General features: G+C 43.7%; 1 protein-coding gene across 1 annotated transcript; it reads right to left on the reverse strand.

The window, feature by feature from the left end:
* naa15b (N-alpha-acetyltransferase 15, NatA auxiliary subunit b) lies at nt 1-16,525 on the reverse strand. Its single transcript, XM_084687168.1, has 20 exons — nt 16,327-16,525; nt 13,047-13,131; nt 12,736-12,840; nt 12,060-12,217; nt 11,529-11,663; nt 5,931-6,084; nt 5,705-5,824; nt 5,354-5,449; nt 4,993-5,099; nt 4,836-4,908; nt 4,548-4,717; nt 4,167-4,319; nt 3,849-3,977; nt 3,353-3,566; nt 3,048-3,241; nt 2,845-2,953; nt 2,609-2,707; nt 2,197-2,340; nt 1,786-1,883; nt 1-1,652 (listed from the first exon to the last, which is right to left on the reverse strand). The coding sequence occupies exons 1-20, from the start codon at nt 16,378-16,380 to the stop codon at nt 1,458-1,460; spliced, it is 2,592 nt and encodes an 863-aa protein (XP_084543294.1). The 5' UTR covers nt 16,381-16,525; the 3' UTR covers nt 1-1,457.

Raw genomic sequence — 16,525 nt, forward strand, 5'->3', positions numbered from 1 at the left:
TTTTCTGTGAGAAAGGAACGAGGCTGTGTTTATTGATGTAGTGTTTGGTTATGGGTGGGTATGACACAGAATTCAGTATGACTGACGGGTCACAGGTCATCTGACAAATAACTATTTCCATACAGTTTTGCTGGACCAAAGAGAACAATCTGTATATACAGATGGCTAAAAACATTTTTTTGGCCCAAAATCCAAAGCTTTACATCACCATCTCACTGTTAACAATGGGAGCCAACTAAGAGGTGGAAGGTGAGAAAGAAAATGAAAGAAAAACACATTGTCAGCTATACTGCATTCCTGGTAACCTTTTGACCTCTGCCTCCACAGTGACCTCTCAAATTATGACCTTTTGACCAGCTTCTGATTGGATGAGGCGTTCCAAAAGAAAAAGCAAGGTGCAGGACCCATTACACATCAACACACTGGACCTATTCTTCTGACACAGTCTTAATCAAACATTTGGTATTAAGATTAGCATTGTTATTAATCCCATTCTACATCCATGGACTACATTTGCCATTGGCATGATGGTTAGTCCAACCAGTCAATCCAGATCCAAACATGTGTATTGCAGGTGACTGTAGGTCCTAGCTGTTGGCTTATACATGTGTGCACAGGTGCAAAGTAGCCACTGCCAATTGAGTTACTTTAAATACAGTCTTAGTCAAACTCAAATTCAGAGTTTGTAGAGGTCTCGGTTTAAATAACCTGACCACATACTCAAACAATAACCATTATTGAGGAAATGACCAGGTCTGATTCTGAATGTGAAAGGACACAACAAGCACCCCTCACGTCTGGGCTCCTTAGCAGGTTTGGGCTTGGTGACATTTCCATTTGATCCAGAAAGGGAGCAGCACTGGATTTCAGTAGTCCACAGTTTATTTACGTTCTAGAGCTATGGTAAACTAAAAGTGAGGAGCTTTGAAAGTCAAAATTGGAGTTCGAGTTTCACTTGCTGGATTTATTGAACTGAAAATGACTGTGCCCATAAAACACATGTTTATATATCTTTTTTTCCTCTCTCATATAAATAACATTAGTTTAAAACAAGGGAATTGTGGGTCAGGATGCAGCAGTTGGTCTGACCAGCCCCCTCTTCTTCCAGACAACCGCACAGTGTTGCTCGTTGTTCATTGTCTCCATAGTAACTGTCTATCTGCTTTGTTCATTCAACAGTTTGCTAACCGTTCAATTGTATTCCCCCAGTTTCAGTTAGAGTAGTCGTCAGCAAGATTAAAAAAGTAAAATGGCCATTTTTATTCTCTCTCCTCTCAAAAAACAAATGTCACACACAGGCCAGTTTTTTCGTGTCCGAGAGGGAAGCCAAGCTTCCACAGGGAACACCCCAACCCACTGCGTCTCTCTAGAAGTGGCTTGAAAATGGCGTTCGGCGTACCCCAAGGCTCCGCCCTTGGCCCGTTCCGTTTCTCCTCCGCCCGTTAGCCCGCCTCTGCTCACATGTCATTGGCCAGTTCCTCAGTCTCTGTGGAGACATCGCCATTGGCTATCTTGGTGTTCTCGTATCCAGGGGGCATGAAGGCTAACGTGTAGGGGTAGAGCTTGTGACAGTCCGTGCGGTACAACTCCGCCTTCTCCTTTGCATCTCCTAACGTGCCATTCCGAAGGCCCTCCAGGGCTTCACTGCAAATCTAAAAAGGGAGCAAGAAAGTACATTCCAATAAAATTATAAAATCTGTGGAAAAAGTCTGTGAAAAAAAAAAAAAAGCATCACATACATAATATTTTAAAATAATGGTTTGTACATGACTATCGCAAGCACACCTGAATGGATCTGTTGTTGAGAGACTCGTCTAGTGCGGTGGCTAGCTCCACAGCCTTGCTCGCTGTGGAGGAGTCCAGGTACACCATCATCTTAGCCGCTACAGGAAGAGAGTTAGTGAGGGAGGAAAAGAGGTACAGCCGTCTTGTTTTTTTTAATCAGACGTTTTGTAGCAAGGGCATGTGTGTCAGAACAAATCCAGCAACATTATTTAGAAGGACAACTATAATATCCACATCATACATAATACCCTAATGTCATGAAGATAATTGAATGAATTAGTACTGAAATACCTTTTAATAAACTACTAAATGCACCATGTCATGTTAGTAATGTGCCCCTAAGCTGTCACAAGTCTCTAAGCAGTTATTATCCGTGGTTAGCTGGGTGTGTGTGTGTGTGTATTGCCCTACCTGCCACTCGGTGTGGTATGGAGTCGGAGTGCTTGGTGAGGAAGGTTTCGTTGAAACTCTTGGCGTTGCTGTCTCCGAACAAGCGTGTGATCTCCTGCTTGAGCACGGTCCTCACAGCCGTGGCCAGATCCTTCCTCTCAGAGACTGACACAGGGACGGGGGGAGAACAGGGCGAGAGGAGGAGACACAAAGGGGAGGGGGATGGAGAGGTAAAGTTTCAAGAGCGAGACAGAGAATGTACAGAATAGAATAGCAGAAAAGGTGAGAGCATTAAAAGGTCAGACAGAGAGACAAGAGGAGGAAAAAGATGGTAGAGATGAACAGATCTAAATCCAAACACGTGGACCCACATACCTCGCTAATCGTGTGGTATTAATTGACTGTTTGGGGGTAACAAGTGGTTTCCTCTCACCTCCTTTGAAGAAGCGCACTAGACACTGGTGCAGCCAGGGGTGGTCTGGGTCTATGGCCACTGCTCTCTTCACAGATTGCAGCATCAACAAGTATTTGTCTAGGGAGGGGGGGAATGCACATAAGAGCATGCTTTAAAATCACCACCCAACGGCTTCCCGCAAATGAGTTGAAAAAAAGTTTTGTTGATGCCTGTGTGTGTTTCTGTGTATACGGTTTCTGAGCGTGTGTATGTACCTTTCCTAAAGTAGATCTCGAAGGCCAGCAGGTGAGTGTCTATCTTATCTTTAACCAGGTGCTTGAGAGGCGTCATGAACTTGACCGCTTCCTCCAGTGGGTTCTCTACCTGGTGGGGACACAGGAGGAGAGAGGGCTGTCAGGACTAACACACATAAAACAGACTAATCAGGTAGGAACACCCAGTGGATCCAGTCAGGCACCTTGGCCAGCTTGTCGGGTATGAGCTCCTCTTTGGGCCCTCCGATCTCCTCGTCATCGTCCTCCTTCTTCTTCTTCTGGTTCTTCAGCTGCTTCTCCTTCTCTGCGTTCTTCTTCTCCTCCTCCAGCTGTGCCTTCTTCTGCGCCCGCCTCTGCTTGTTCCTCAGCTTCTTCAGCTCCTTGTCGGACAGGTTGGCTGTAGGACGGAGGGAAACCACATTGAATTGGCATGTGTGTTCACCAATACACACAGACAGACTGATCATGCATCCTCCCACCCTCTAGATAACACCCCCCACACACTCACCTGTGTCAGCCTGCAGCTCCTTGTTGTCGTCAGCCAGCGGGTTGTCGTGGAGACAGAGGTAGATTTCGATGGCGGTGCGTGCCGCCTTGTAGTAGAAGGGGTGCATGCGCAGCACGTCTTCCAGCTGGAGCAGGTCCACGTAGGAGCGCAGGGTCATCTTCCTCATGCAGTAGGTGTGGAAGTCAAACTGGTCGTCCGTGATTTCCACGAAATGCTGATGGGACACAAGGAGAGGGCGGTCACATATACTAGAACATCAGTCACCAGCCTACATTACACCCTTGCCAAAGTGTGATACAGCACTAGATTCAAAATGTACACCCATTAGTTGTTGTTTTTTGCATTTGAATGACTGTGCCGGTCTGATTGTATTTGATGTTAATTCATGTTTTAATGTACACGTTGGTCAACATTCGTTGTTTTTAATAGTGCTCTATAGAGAATGAATTGAAAATCTATTGAAGAAGGCCAGCCCATGTGCGTGAGGAGGACTCACCCTCTCGATCTCGTGGCACTTCTTCAGGGCTTCCCCGTACTGGTTCATGGACTTGTAGGCCAGAGCACACTCTGTCTGGAACCACATGCACTGCATCTCGTTCAGGTTCTCCACCGCCGACGCACCCTCCTGGAGAACATGAGGAGACCAGCAGAGGAGTAAGACACACACACACACCATCATCTGTTTCCAATTCACCGAGAGCTAAACAGATGACAAACACACACAGACACCGTTGTCTGTTGCCAAATCACCACGAGCTAAACAGATGACTAGCACACACACACACGCGCACACACACACAATCCTCTTCCTCACCCGAGTGAACTTGGAGCACATCTCCTCAGCCTCCTTGACCAGGCCAGCCTTCAGCATGTACTTGGCACACTTGGAGTTGATGAAGCGATCGGCCGTGTCCAGAGCCTGGGCCTCGTCCATCCACTGGGCCGCCTCCTTGATGTTACCCGCGTGCTGCACAGCAGGCACACACACACACACACAAACACAGAGGAAAAGTCATCAGAGAAAGTTAATGGTAAGAAGGATTCTAGAATGTTGGAGGATGTGACTGTTCTAGAATGTTCTGGGACAGTTGGGGGATGTTGAGGGTTCTACATGGACTTTTTATGTTTGAGAATGCTTACATGAGGGAAGTAGGGAATACTTTTGATTTGATTAGTGACACACACATGCTCTTACCTTGTATATCTTAGCTTTGATGAGGAACAGTTCTATGAGTGTAGGCGTGCTCTCGATTGCTGTGTTGATATATTCCAGCGCCAGGGTCTGCTGGCCAATCATGTCGTAGTGTTGCGCCAGGAAGTACTGCACCCAAAGCAACGTCGTGGGAGGCTCCTCCTTTCCGTCATCTGCAAGAACCCATATCAACACAAAAACGTATGTTTCTCAAGACATGTTTTCTTCAACTAAGTTACAATTCATTGTAACGCACACATTGTTAAAAAAAAAATCTTTTCTTTTTCTCACCGTTCTGGTTAAACATTCTGCAGCTGTTTAATGAGGTTTCAAAGCCCACAACTAATTCTTCAATGATTGAAACCTGCAGGAGAAAAAAAAGGACACATTATTGATGCTACTATATGACGAGGAGGCTGGTACTGACAGTGTGTTTGTTCCTCTTTACCTTCTCCTTGTCATGGTAGAGAGACTTGAGGGTGGTGAAGACAGGCGGGCAGCCTTTACTAAAGTTCATCCTCAGGTAGCGGTCAAGACACTCTCTGAACTTCTCACCTAAGGTGAGACAATGAGAAGGAGATGTTCGTATGCGTGCATTCACACGCCTGAAGTACTGTCAGAACTACGATCTTCCTTGGTTTTCTCCTGCACACTGTGTTTGGCTTTTGGATAAATGCGTCTGCTCAATAATCAAACGTAAACAACAACAACAAAAAACACCTGTAAACTTAATGTCCAATGTTTTTCGTACCAAAGACGCAAATGAACGAACCAAGTTCATATGAAAGAAGGTACGTGATTGGTCATACCAGACAGGAAGTTGAGGGGCAGTCTCCTGGGCACCAGTCCTCTGGGGTACTTCACCCACGCATCTTCAAAGATTTTCTGTCTCTCCTCCACGCTGCCTAGAAAGCCCACCGCCACAAAGGAGTGAGCTCAGGATGAGAAATCCATATGGCCCCAAGGAATTTATTTCAATAAATTCCTAATGAGAACTGTGAAAGTCAAGTTAAGCTTGAGAAATTGGTATATATACTATATTGTGTATTCTATACAACAGGATCAGTTCTCAGTACGTGGCGTAGTGTAGCTTGCAGGTTGGAACAGTCTAATCCTTTGTGGCCGTCATGCCAGTGCTGTGTAGTTTAGGAGCAGCCTACCAGGCTTCAGGGCCTTCTCCAGCCCATGGTAGTAGGACCAGTTCTCGGGGTTCCTCTCCAGCAGACTGCGGTACACCTGAGTGGCCTCCTCCAGACGATCCAGGTTCAGCATCAGCTCTCCTGGAAGGATCAGACACACAGCACGCAGGAGGTGACCTCTGATCCTTTGGCCCGGCAGGGGGGCGGCACACTGGAGAACATCCGAGTCACGCCGCTAAACACTCACCTCGCGTCTCCTCGACAGCCAGCTTGTCGCAGATCTGCTTCTCGAAGGTGGTCAGGTGCTCCAGGGCCTCCTTGTGGAGGCCGGCTTCCCGCAGCACCTGGTTCTGGTAGAGCAGCAGCTCGCTGTACTCATAGTCCACCTTGTCGGGAGACGTCTGAAAAGAGGGAGAGGAAGGGGAGGGAGATGAGGAGAAGAATGTCACCTTCAGCATGATCATTAGGGGTGCCAAGAACTGAGCTGGGAATTGCTTGCTGGGACAAAAAGGCAGGAAGCAACCAGAGTTGCCTCAACAGATACATGCTATGAAATAATACAACATGACAGAACCAATAATAAAAAGAAACCTTATGACACAGATGTTGTTACATGGTATAATACTGTCCATGGTCCACATCTTCACCTTTAACGCTATTAAATCATTTGATATTAAAGTTGCAATGGTGTATTGCTGGGTCTGATCAGTCCGATCATTTCAACAGCATTCTGGCCTAGGAAGCATATCCATCGCATATCCACTCATAGGATCTGAAAGGAACTAAACCGATTCACACCTCAGATAAGTCTGTGGTGAAAATAATATCTTATACTCATATTCGTGGTTTGGTTGGCTTCATTAAGTTTCCTGTTTGTGAACATTAAAAGCTAGACGCATGAAAGTGGATGGCTTTGCACGTTTAAACTCAGGTTGGCCAAAATATATATATATTTAAAAAAAGGTTAACTTGGTACAATGTATGATCCAACTTCTGTAACATTTTTGCCGATACAATATAGTAGGTTTTGATATCACACTGGAGCTGTGGTGAAGACCCTAACTTATTCCCAAGTGGCTTGAGACTTAAGTATCATACTAATACAGATGCTATACTATTGTTTTATTAACACCAATTTATACTCTAAAATACTGTATTATATGTCACCAATGGCCAAAAAGTATTAAGGGAAGTGTATTCTCCATCAGCTGAAATGTTGAGATCAGTTAACCTTTAGGTTTTATATTCAAATCCATCAGCAGATGGATATCAGTCAGTGGTCTGAACCCACAGACGTGTATAACATCCTGTTCATGAACATCAAGACAGAGAGGGAAATGTGAAAGACACGGAAAAAAAGAACGTGACACAAACAACTGAAACATTTAGTTAAGTTTCAAAAGCAGACAAACTTTGATTTATACATGGAGATTAATATTAATGACTACGAGAAAGTAGTAATGCAACTAAGAGAAAGAAAGAGGACAAGAAGGACAAGGACTGCAAGTTCAGGTAAGAACCAAATATGATTACAAACAGGAAGCCATAAAATCCTGAGAATGATCATTAGAGGACAACATTGTCTATTATCAGGTTATATGACAGCTAGGCCTCAAACACCAACAACCAACTGACATAACAAAGTTATGACTGCTTGAGACCTTAATCATCACAATTCATTCTAATCTACTAAGTGCAAATGTTAATGTAGCAGTCAAGTGTGGCTAATGCCAGACTAGCCTACTAAATTGCAGCCTTTGCTTTGCCCACATTCCTGTAATCTCTAACATTTATTGGAATCTATATTATGTCCCCATAAAGTAATTACTCGCATAGTGTGTAGGGCAGACTGAACATGATATAGAATGAAGATAGTTTGTTGCTTTCAGCCCCACCTTGACCTCTAAAAACATGTTCTTTATTACATTACTAAAATAATCAACTGAACCACGGAAAAGACGATTGAACTTTGACCGTCATGGTCAGTTTGCTCTCTACCTCTCTCCAGACTCCTCCTGTGTTGTTAACATTTTTTTTGTGTGAATATAGCAAATGAAAGTGTCCTGTATTTGCTCAATTTATTATTATGAAACCTTATTTCAAATGCAGACATGTAGGCCTTTGTCTTAAAGAGGGCAATTTCTGTGCTAATTGAAGTTTATTTTTACACAAACGAGGACATGTAACAGTCCACACCTGAAGGATGATGTTAATGGGAGTACAGACAGGGGTCATCACGGTGCCAACTTCACGCCCCACATGTCAGGCAGTTGCGCTCATTGCTTGTGAGTCATCCACATATTTCCAACCAAAATCAAATGGTTCTATCCAACATTATTCCATGACAAAATTCCGGATCAGAAATACTTCAAAGTGGATTTGAACCCCGGATCACTTCTCTCCATCACTGAGCCATCTCATCTCTTATAATGCAGTGATTCTAACGGCAGTCATGTGGTTTAAACATTGTGTCAACGTAGTAGAACATACATGTCATACAGTAACACCTGTAACACCGTTTGGGGTTAGTTCAGTAACCCCAAACGAAGTGTTACAGAACAGAAAAAGTTCAGTTCTGTAACACTAAGCAATGTCACAAGCGGCCAATGAACACCAATCGTAAGCAGTGTCAAATGTTAAAGCCTCCCCAGTTGATGATCTCAAATACAACGTTCACAGCATTCCACCTCCCCCTACAGGCTCACATGTGTAGTTACACTCATCACATCTTTTCTCAGAGTGAAATCCTTCCAAAAAAGTGGGTATCTGTAGCATTGATTATTCCAACTGGATGTAGATAAACTGTTTCCTTTACAGCAATGTCTGTACCTTACAGTTCAAAGGAACACATAGCCGTTACATTTTCATTGTGTACAAAAGCTCAGGCTGACTTAAGTGATCCGAGGTGTTTGTTCCTGTGTTGCTCCTACAGGAAGAAGAATCTATGCGCTGGTTGTTATGACAGTAGGGCTGTTATGTGTCCTCCAAGCTACTCTCAACATCTCCCTCAGACTCTTCTCCTGTGAGTCTGTTTCAGTTTTACATTATCTTGAAACTTCCAAGTAGTAGACAGGATAATATTTAGTACTACAAATAAATGAATTATAATTTTTGTCATTTGTATTATTGCTTTTATTGATTTTATGTAAAGCACCTTGAGCTACAATTCTTGTATGAAATGTGCTATATAAGTATAGTACTTTAAAAAATCTTTCCTGAGAAGAAAAATGTCTTGCCTATTTTTTTTTTTTTTCATATGAGAGGCGGTGCTTAACAGAGATGTTTTTCTCTGTTGGTGTACAGCTGAGAGAGACCTGACTGAAGAAGGAGACCAGCTACAGAGAGAGAGAGACCAGCTCGAGGCCGGCTTCAACAATCTGGCTGCAGAGAGAGACCATCTTATGAAAGAGATAGAAAGGTTGAATGAGACGAACAGTGGTAAACAACAAATTTGAGCTGGTTCTGTTACCTCTAAATAGATAAATCAGCGATTCTAAGATTGTGGTATATTATGTGTGTGCAGGGCTCAAAATTAACGACGTCCCGTTGTCTGTGAAAACGATGTCTGGGACAGTTCAACACAGACTTTAGGACGACTGTGGGACGATAGACCATAAAAATATCAAATACACACACCAGTGGTTCAACACGGTTAAACACAAGGCAGTTGAAACATATTACATTTAGCTCTATCTTAAAATTCCATAAATTATGTCAAATTTTGTCACATTACAAGCTGTGCAATGTACCGTACTGTGAAGGAAAAAGTTAGTTGAGAGCCCTGCAATAGAGTAAAGTAGAGGGTAGTAGAGTAAGAGTCCTCATCAATGATGCAAACCTATTTTTGAAGAAAAAAAAACGTTTTTTTCAACCTTTCAAAACATTTTTTTCAACAACAAAAAAATCCACACAGTAAAAGGAGAGGAGGGAAGAGTAGAACTGAGATGTGTTAAGAAGAGTTGTGACTAAATCAAATTCTTTGAAACTTCTAGAAGGCTGTCCCCATGAATGGAGCAAGTTTGGGTGTCACTGTTACTATGCCTCTACTGGAAAGAAACCCTGGGAGGAGAGCAGACAGGACTGTCTGGCGAGAGGAGCTTATCTGGTGGTCATAGACAGCAGAGAGGAACAGGTGTGTTTGAGAGAGAGTGTGTGTGTGTGTGCACGCGCAAGTGCGAGTGAGTGTGTGTGCGCGAGTGAGTGAAGGAAAAGCCTCTTCTCTGATCAGTGTTTTGTATATTTTCTCCTACAAAATCAACAGATATTCATCAATGGGTTATATGCATCAGGCCTTCATGTCTGGATTGGTCTGACTGACAGAGATAGTGAGGGGAATTGGACCTGGGTGGATGGAACACCACTGACCACAGCGTAAGACTGAATTTTAAAGCTAACAAATTAGAAACTACCGGTAGTATTTTGTAGTTATACTTGACACAATTATTACATTTGACAGAATTTCTATTATCTTGCCAGTAGAACATTTAATTAGCTTTATTTATTGTTCAAGCCATTACTAAAGTTGTTATTATTTTACATCTCTATTTATAGCTTGCTAAATGAGTTAACATTAAAAAATTACACGTTATAAGCAACATTTTACGATTTTGAATCCTTGAAAATGTTCAGCCTTTTATAGGTGTTTCCCACCCCTTCACAACCTAGTTGTCACAGAAGTTAATGAGGGACTAGAAAGTGAAAGTGTCATCTCCACTGCAGGTACTGGCAAAACGGACAACCCAACAGCTATAAAACAGAACAAGACTGTGTCGAATTCTTCCATCGTGCATTAGGCCAATTGGGAGAATGGAACGATGAGGCGTGTTCTGCTGAAAATCAACGTATCTGTGAAAAATAGAACCTTTGTCTGCACTGCTGTTTGCTCCTGTAGTGTATTGACAATCTAACATGATCTTGTGCTGTTCAATTACAAAATAGAACACTTACTGTCACAGGGCAATGTTAACAATAGATCAGTTCTTCTTACACTTCTTTCTGTACCAGTTTTAAAGAGTAACTTAATCCTGGCCTATATCTCTTATTTGTGTGATTGGGATATACTGTTATTATAGTGTTTTATATCGATACAATACACATTTTCATATGTAACGTTCAGCTAATGAACTGAATGCATAGGTTTGATGGTTCTGTTAATGCATACAAAGGAACAGTAACTATATTCTTTTAAGTACAATAAACAGTTGAGTATTGAGCATGAAATGATTTTACTGATCTAAAGTGCCACTTCACCAGAGTTCCTAGACTCTTCCTCTTGCCCAGTAGATCTGTGAAAAATAGGATTCCAGCTTCTAGAATCATGATCTTGCACTGTGAGAATAGGAAATAGCACTCCCTGTAACATGTACCCTATTAGGACGTGCTGAGGTCTATAATACAGTAGCTTATAATTATTGTGTTACATTTTACAACTAATAATTGCATGCGATTAAAAGTAATCTCTCGTTTTGCCCTGAGTGAATGGTATTACTACTCATAAAAGGACTTCAAGAGTCACATGTACAGTAATCACCTGCTTAGCTATCATGCAGTACCAGACAAGTTGTGTTCTGACTTGCCTTTGTACCACTCCCTTGTAAAAGGAAATATGTGGAAGGAACATGACTCATTCACACTTGAATCACTTCAATGGGATATGATGGGACAATTCACATCTCTGGTCAACAAATCTCAATGTATTTTTGACTTAGACTTTCAACAATACCGTGCTCTCTACATAAGAAATGCATGTGAAACACACGCCAGCCAAATAAGAAGGGAACAAAATCCTCATTGTGGTGCCGGGGGTGGATATGGTTTTGGTCGTGGGGTGAAGATGACAGCCTACCTGTTGTGTTTTCCTGAATTCCTCAATGATCTTGGCGGCCATCTCGTAATCCTCCAGAAGGTGGTAGGCGATGGCATAGCCGATCCACGAGGCCCGCTGGGCCGGACGCAGCTGCAGTAGCTGGTACCTCGTCTCCTGCAGATATGAACAGGACGGACCGCAGTCGTTAGTTTAGCTTGACTGCTCCGCATGGAGAATGCGATGGAAACTTAGTTGCTGGTTTAGCAGAACTGCTATGATATTGATCTCACAGGTTAGCATGTCAGCAACTGGTAACTCAACAAAAGGACAGTACTTAGCAGTTCTTTTCTTGGAATAGGATACATTCAGCCTAAAAACAGACAGGTTGCAGAAAACCAAACATTTTACAGCTAAGGTTATGTCAAAAACGAAAGAGAAGAAGAAAGTGCAGAGTCATGGTACCCATCTCTGATAAAGAGGACCGTAAACGTACCCACCTCTCTACCCCCATCCTGCCTTCCCAGCCCTTGAAGCCACAGACCCCTGACCCACGCCCCTCTCCCTCCTCACCCGGTACCCCTCCAGGTCCCTCATCTGGATCTGCAGGAGGGACAGGTCCCGGAGGATCTGCAGGTTGTCCTTGTCCCACTTCAGAGCGTTGCGGTAGCACTTGATGGCCTCGTCGTACTTCTTGTCCGACCTCTGCAGCAGACCGTACACGTGCCAGCCTGGGATGCCAAGGGTTAAGGAGAGGGGCCGCGCACGCACACTTCTATACCAGCAGGATTGTTGGCATACACATACCAGATTGTGTTGACTTTGTTAGCTAGAAGTCAACCCCTGTAAAATAAATCTGCCCTTGAGTTTCCTGTGCGTGTGCGCAGTGTCAACAAACACACAGTAGCACTTCTGTGTGTTGAATGCACGCTGGTTGTGTTTTCCTGCGCGCGTGTGTGTGTGTTTCTACACAGGGCTGCGTTCACAGGAGCCTGGGTCTGAGACAACACACACTTATCAGCTGGAAATGTCAGCGGGGATTTTGCTCAAACGTGTTTGTAGGTCTGAAGGGAAACAGTCCATTGCCAAACGCTTTCAAGGCAACAGTTCTGCAATGCAATGTCTGACCGGTGTGTGTTATCATAAACACCACAAGGTTTCAACCATAGCAACCTCTGCACTATGATCATAGTGAATGACCAAAGGCGCACATCCACCCATACGCTCTGTGTCTGGTGCTTTAGGATACAGACGTGGCTTTTGAGGTCATTGCGTAGGCCTCGCCTGACCAGTTCATAGGCCTCCTCCTTCTTCCCAAGACAATTCAAGGTTAAACCCTTCATCGCCAGGGTCTCTGTACAAAGCAGAGAGTAAAGGGACAAGGGCGAGAGAGCAAAGAGAGAGAGAGCAAAGAGAGAGAGAGCAAAGAGAGAGAGAGCGAGAGAGCGGAAAAGAGAGGGAGAAGAAAAGAGAGAGGGAGATGTTCAAGGAGTCATCACTGACTGTCTTGTGGTGTGAGGATGTACAGAGAGCAGGAGGAACACTCCCGTTGTTCTTTACCTCCATGCTCGGCAAACTTTGGGTTGGACAGGATCTGTTTGCAGAACTTGAGCCCGTTTCTGTACTGCTTGTGTTCGTAACATCGCTGTAAAGAGAGAGAGAGAGAGAGAGAGAGACAGACAGAGACACAGAGAGAGAGAGACAGAGAGGAGATCATTCCACTGTCACAGACTGTTTACACGTTGGATACAGCAACATACACAAGATTTCCTCACTGTGGCAAGAAAAGGATGGAAGCGGACGGAGTAAGATTTTGATTCAAAGCAGTCTGTCTCTCCCAATGAAGGTGAAGACACAGCAGGACTGCTGGATTCTGGCCAAGGTGAAACAAGAGCGCGAGTGTGTTTGTGTGTGCAAGCCGCTTGTTATTACACAAGACACACAGGGCTGGTCCCCACAACACTGACCCTCATGCCTCAGTCCTTCCTGTTGAAGGTGCCCCACTGGCAGGCGCGTGGGTCGGCGAGGCCATTCAATAGGTCTTTCTTACAAATGCCGCTGTCTTCCAAACAAGTTATTTTTAGAATTGCTCCCTGTTGCGCAATCCCCACCTTACTCCACAGTTTAAGCTGATTGGAGTGAGAAGGGGGGGGGGGTACGAGGAGGAAAGAATTTGTGACAGAATGTGTTGGATAGAGACCTAACCTTTGTGTGTGTGTGTGTGTGTGTGTTTTTGTGTGTGTGTGTGTGTGTAGGGAGCATGCAATCAGCAGATGACATTTCTGCTGCCTGTAACACCACTGATGGCCAGTATGATGGTGTAAGCCCCAGACACTGATCTCAAATCAGTTCTGAGCAGCACACATGTCCCTAGCATCAGGGGAGGAAAGCTGGTCCTAGACAGGAGGTCTGAGGTCTGACATAGGTGAACAAAATCAGTTCTGCCAATGATGTTCAGCAGAGAGGAAAACAATAGGGCCCACTGTGTCAGCATCACAGGCCTGATGGACAGGCCACATCCTCGTCCAACACAACCCACTACGCACGCTCTTCCTTTTTAAAGCAACTCCTTTATAAAAGCTGTGTACGTTATTGACAACACCAACCCATTTTAATATCAACATCGATATGGAACATGATCTTTTTTTTTTTTTTTACAACCAAAACACATGCCATCGAAGTGCTACTAGTTGTACCCTACATTTCGCTGGATGTGAGAAGTAGCCATCTGAGGTTGTACAGAATAAAACGTGTCGAAACACATTTGGAGGAGGAGAAGAAACACTGACACACACACACATACTTGCAGCTTTAATGTAACCTTAGTAACACCAGAAGTGCTTATCTGGTATGTTCAACACCTCCCACCAAAAATAGCTTAGTCCGCAGTGGCTGTGTGTGTGTGCGTGTGTGTGTGTGCAACAACTAAGACTGAGGCTAGCAAGGGGTTCAGGGTACATGCACAACTAAGGCAGTGAAAGCCACTGGGGAAGGACTCCAGTTGAAATAGTGTGATAGTGTGGACCACACTGCAGGCCAAAAGCACTGTGTGACAACAGAATCATTCCCATTCCATCAGAGGAGAATGGACCAAGGGGTGTGGCAAGACAGGGAGAACTTCATTTTGTCCAAACTTGCATGAAATGTCAATAGTCTACTCCGCACATCACATTTGAACAGAAATCACGTCAAACTTGAATGTGTTTATAAAAAGGCAAAAGTAGTTTACAATGTAGGAGGGTCAACTTGCTAATGAATGGACAAAAAATATAAGTTGCCTAATCGATGTACCATCAGGATGTAAATAACTAAGCTCTCTCTATAGAGGAAGTGTTTCTTGACCTCTGTCCCTTGCCTATGGCCACAGAATAAACCATCTTCTGGAGTGTATTTAGTAACACAATGCAATGCTAACTCAACATCCTGACCTTGTTGAATAAGAACAGCATTGAACAGCATTCTTCAAAGTAATCCCCTCAACAATTGGCTTATTCTTGTAGGGAAATAGTAAGGCATTTGACAGATCATGGCAATGTCAACAAGAAAGGTTATTAGTCAGACCTGCATTGCAAAACACGCAATTGAATAGTACAACGTACAGCACATACACAGGATAATCCTACGTTTCCAAATAAGTGGGAACCCTACAACTTCAGCAATGGAATTGAGAATGTATAGCTGTCGTGGATATGTATTAATTACACACATTGTTATTGACAATGTTGTCATATTATTGGACTTACTAACGGAAGTGATGGAATGAACTTTCACTACTGGAGCCAAAATCGTAAATAGCTAGCCTAATAAGGGTATAAACGGTATGTGTTGCACATTGTCATTGGAGACTGTTCGGAAACTGATTAAGGCTATTGTTCTTCCTCCATTCAGGCAGGGTTCGACAGCTAAACAGGTTCACTAGATGGAAGTAATATGGCTAACCGCAAATTACTAGCTAGCTATTTTCCATAGTAGTTACCTCAAGATAGTTCGTAATTTACAACAATTGATTTACCAGGATCTTGGAGTTTCTAAGGCAGCTGGTAATGTTGCCTATATAACTCTATACTTATACCATGACAGGCGAAAATGTTAACTAACTGGTTTGACAACTAACTGGCTATACCTTGCTACTGGCTAGCTAGCTACGTCGATCACTCCTATGGCACTAATAATGATTACTGCTACAGTAGTCGCTTACTAGATTGGTTAGAATGGAAACAGTAGGGTACGTTAGCTAGACTAATTATTAACATTGAAGGCTAGGTCGCAAGGGCGAAAAGCAGACAGTCCGCGAGCAAACTACAGGTAAAGCTTATCCGGGCACATCTCTGACAAACACATCTTGCTCTCTAAGGGCTGAGCATGATGATGATGATGGCTAACAAGTTTGCCAAGCTAGCTATGCTAGCACTAAGTCAGCAATGGTTTATTGTGTGAGGGGCCTTCTTTCATTCTAAACTTTCTGGGCAGGCAGGTAATTTGTAAAAAAGTGACACATTGAATCACCTCGCAATGCAACTTACTGCATAAACACATTTGGTAAACGCTGGGCATAAAATGCCACCATAAAATGCCACCAGTGCAGATGAAACAAAGAGCTTGGTTGACAGTTTAGTCCCCATCAATGCTTGTCGTGCTGCCAACAATAGCAGCAGGCTAAGGACGGTATCTAGCTAGTTAGCTAGCTAGCAAACAACTGAATAGACGAGTCCGATTATTAGCCAAGCCAGCAACATTTGTGCCGTAGGGAATCCAGGCAGGGGGACATGAAGATGCCGGTGTATATAACAATTGACACTTAACTAGCAACCTACTATAACGCATCAATGTGTTGGCTCACCAAAATCCTCTTGAAGAGAGCATTCTCCTTAGGTGGTAGGGTAATTGTCGGCATTGTTGTGTTTGCAATTTAAATTCCCCCCTCGACCTCAGCACATGTAGATAAAGAACAAGTTGAATATGTCGCCAGATCTCTCCCCTCTTCTCTCCGCTCGATTGCTTCGTTTTCGTGCTCTCGTCTTTCCTCTCTCACGTGGTTG

Source organism: Hypomesus nipponensis, chromosome 22 (genome assembly GCF_054491055.1).
Source record: "Hypomesus nipponensis isolate SF chromosome 22, ASM5449105v1, whole genome shotgun sequence".
Taxonomy (NCBI): domain Eukaryota; kingdom Metazoa; phylum Chordata; class Actinopteri; order Osmeriformes; family Osmeridae; genus Hypomesus; species Hypomesus nipponensis.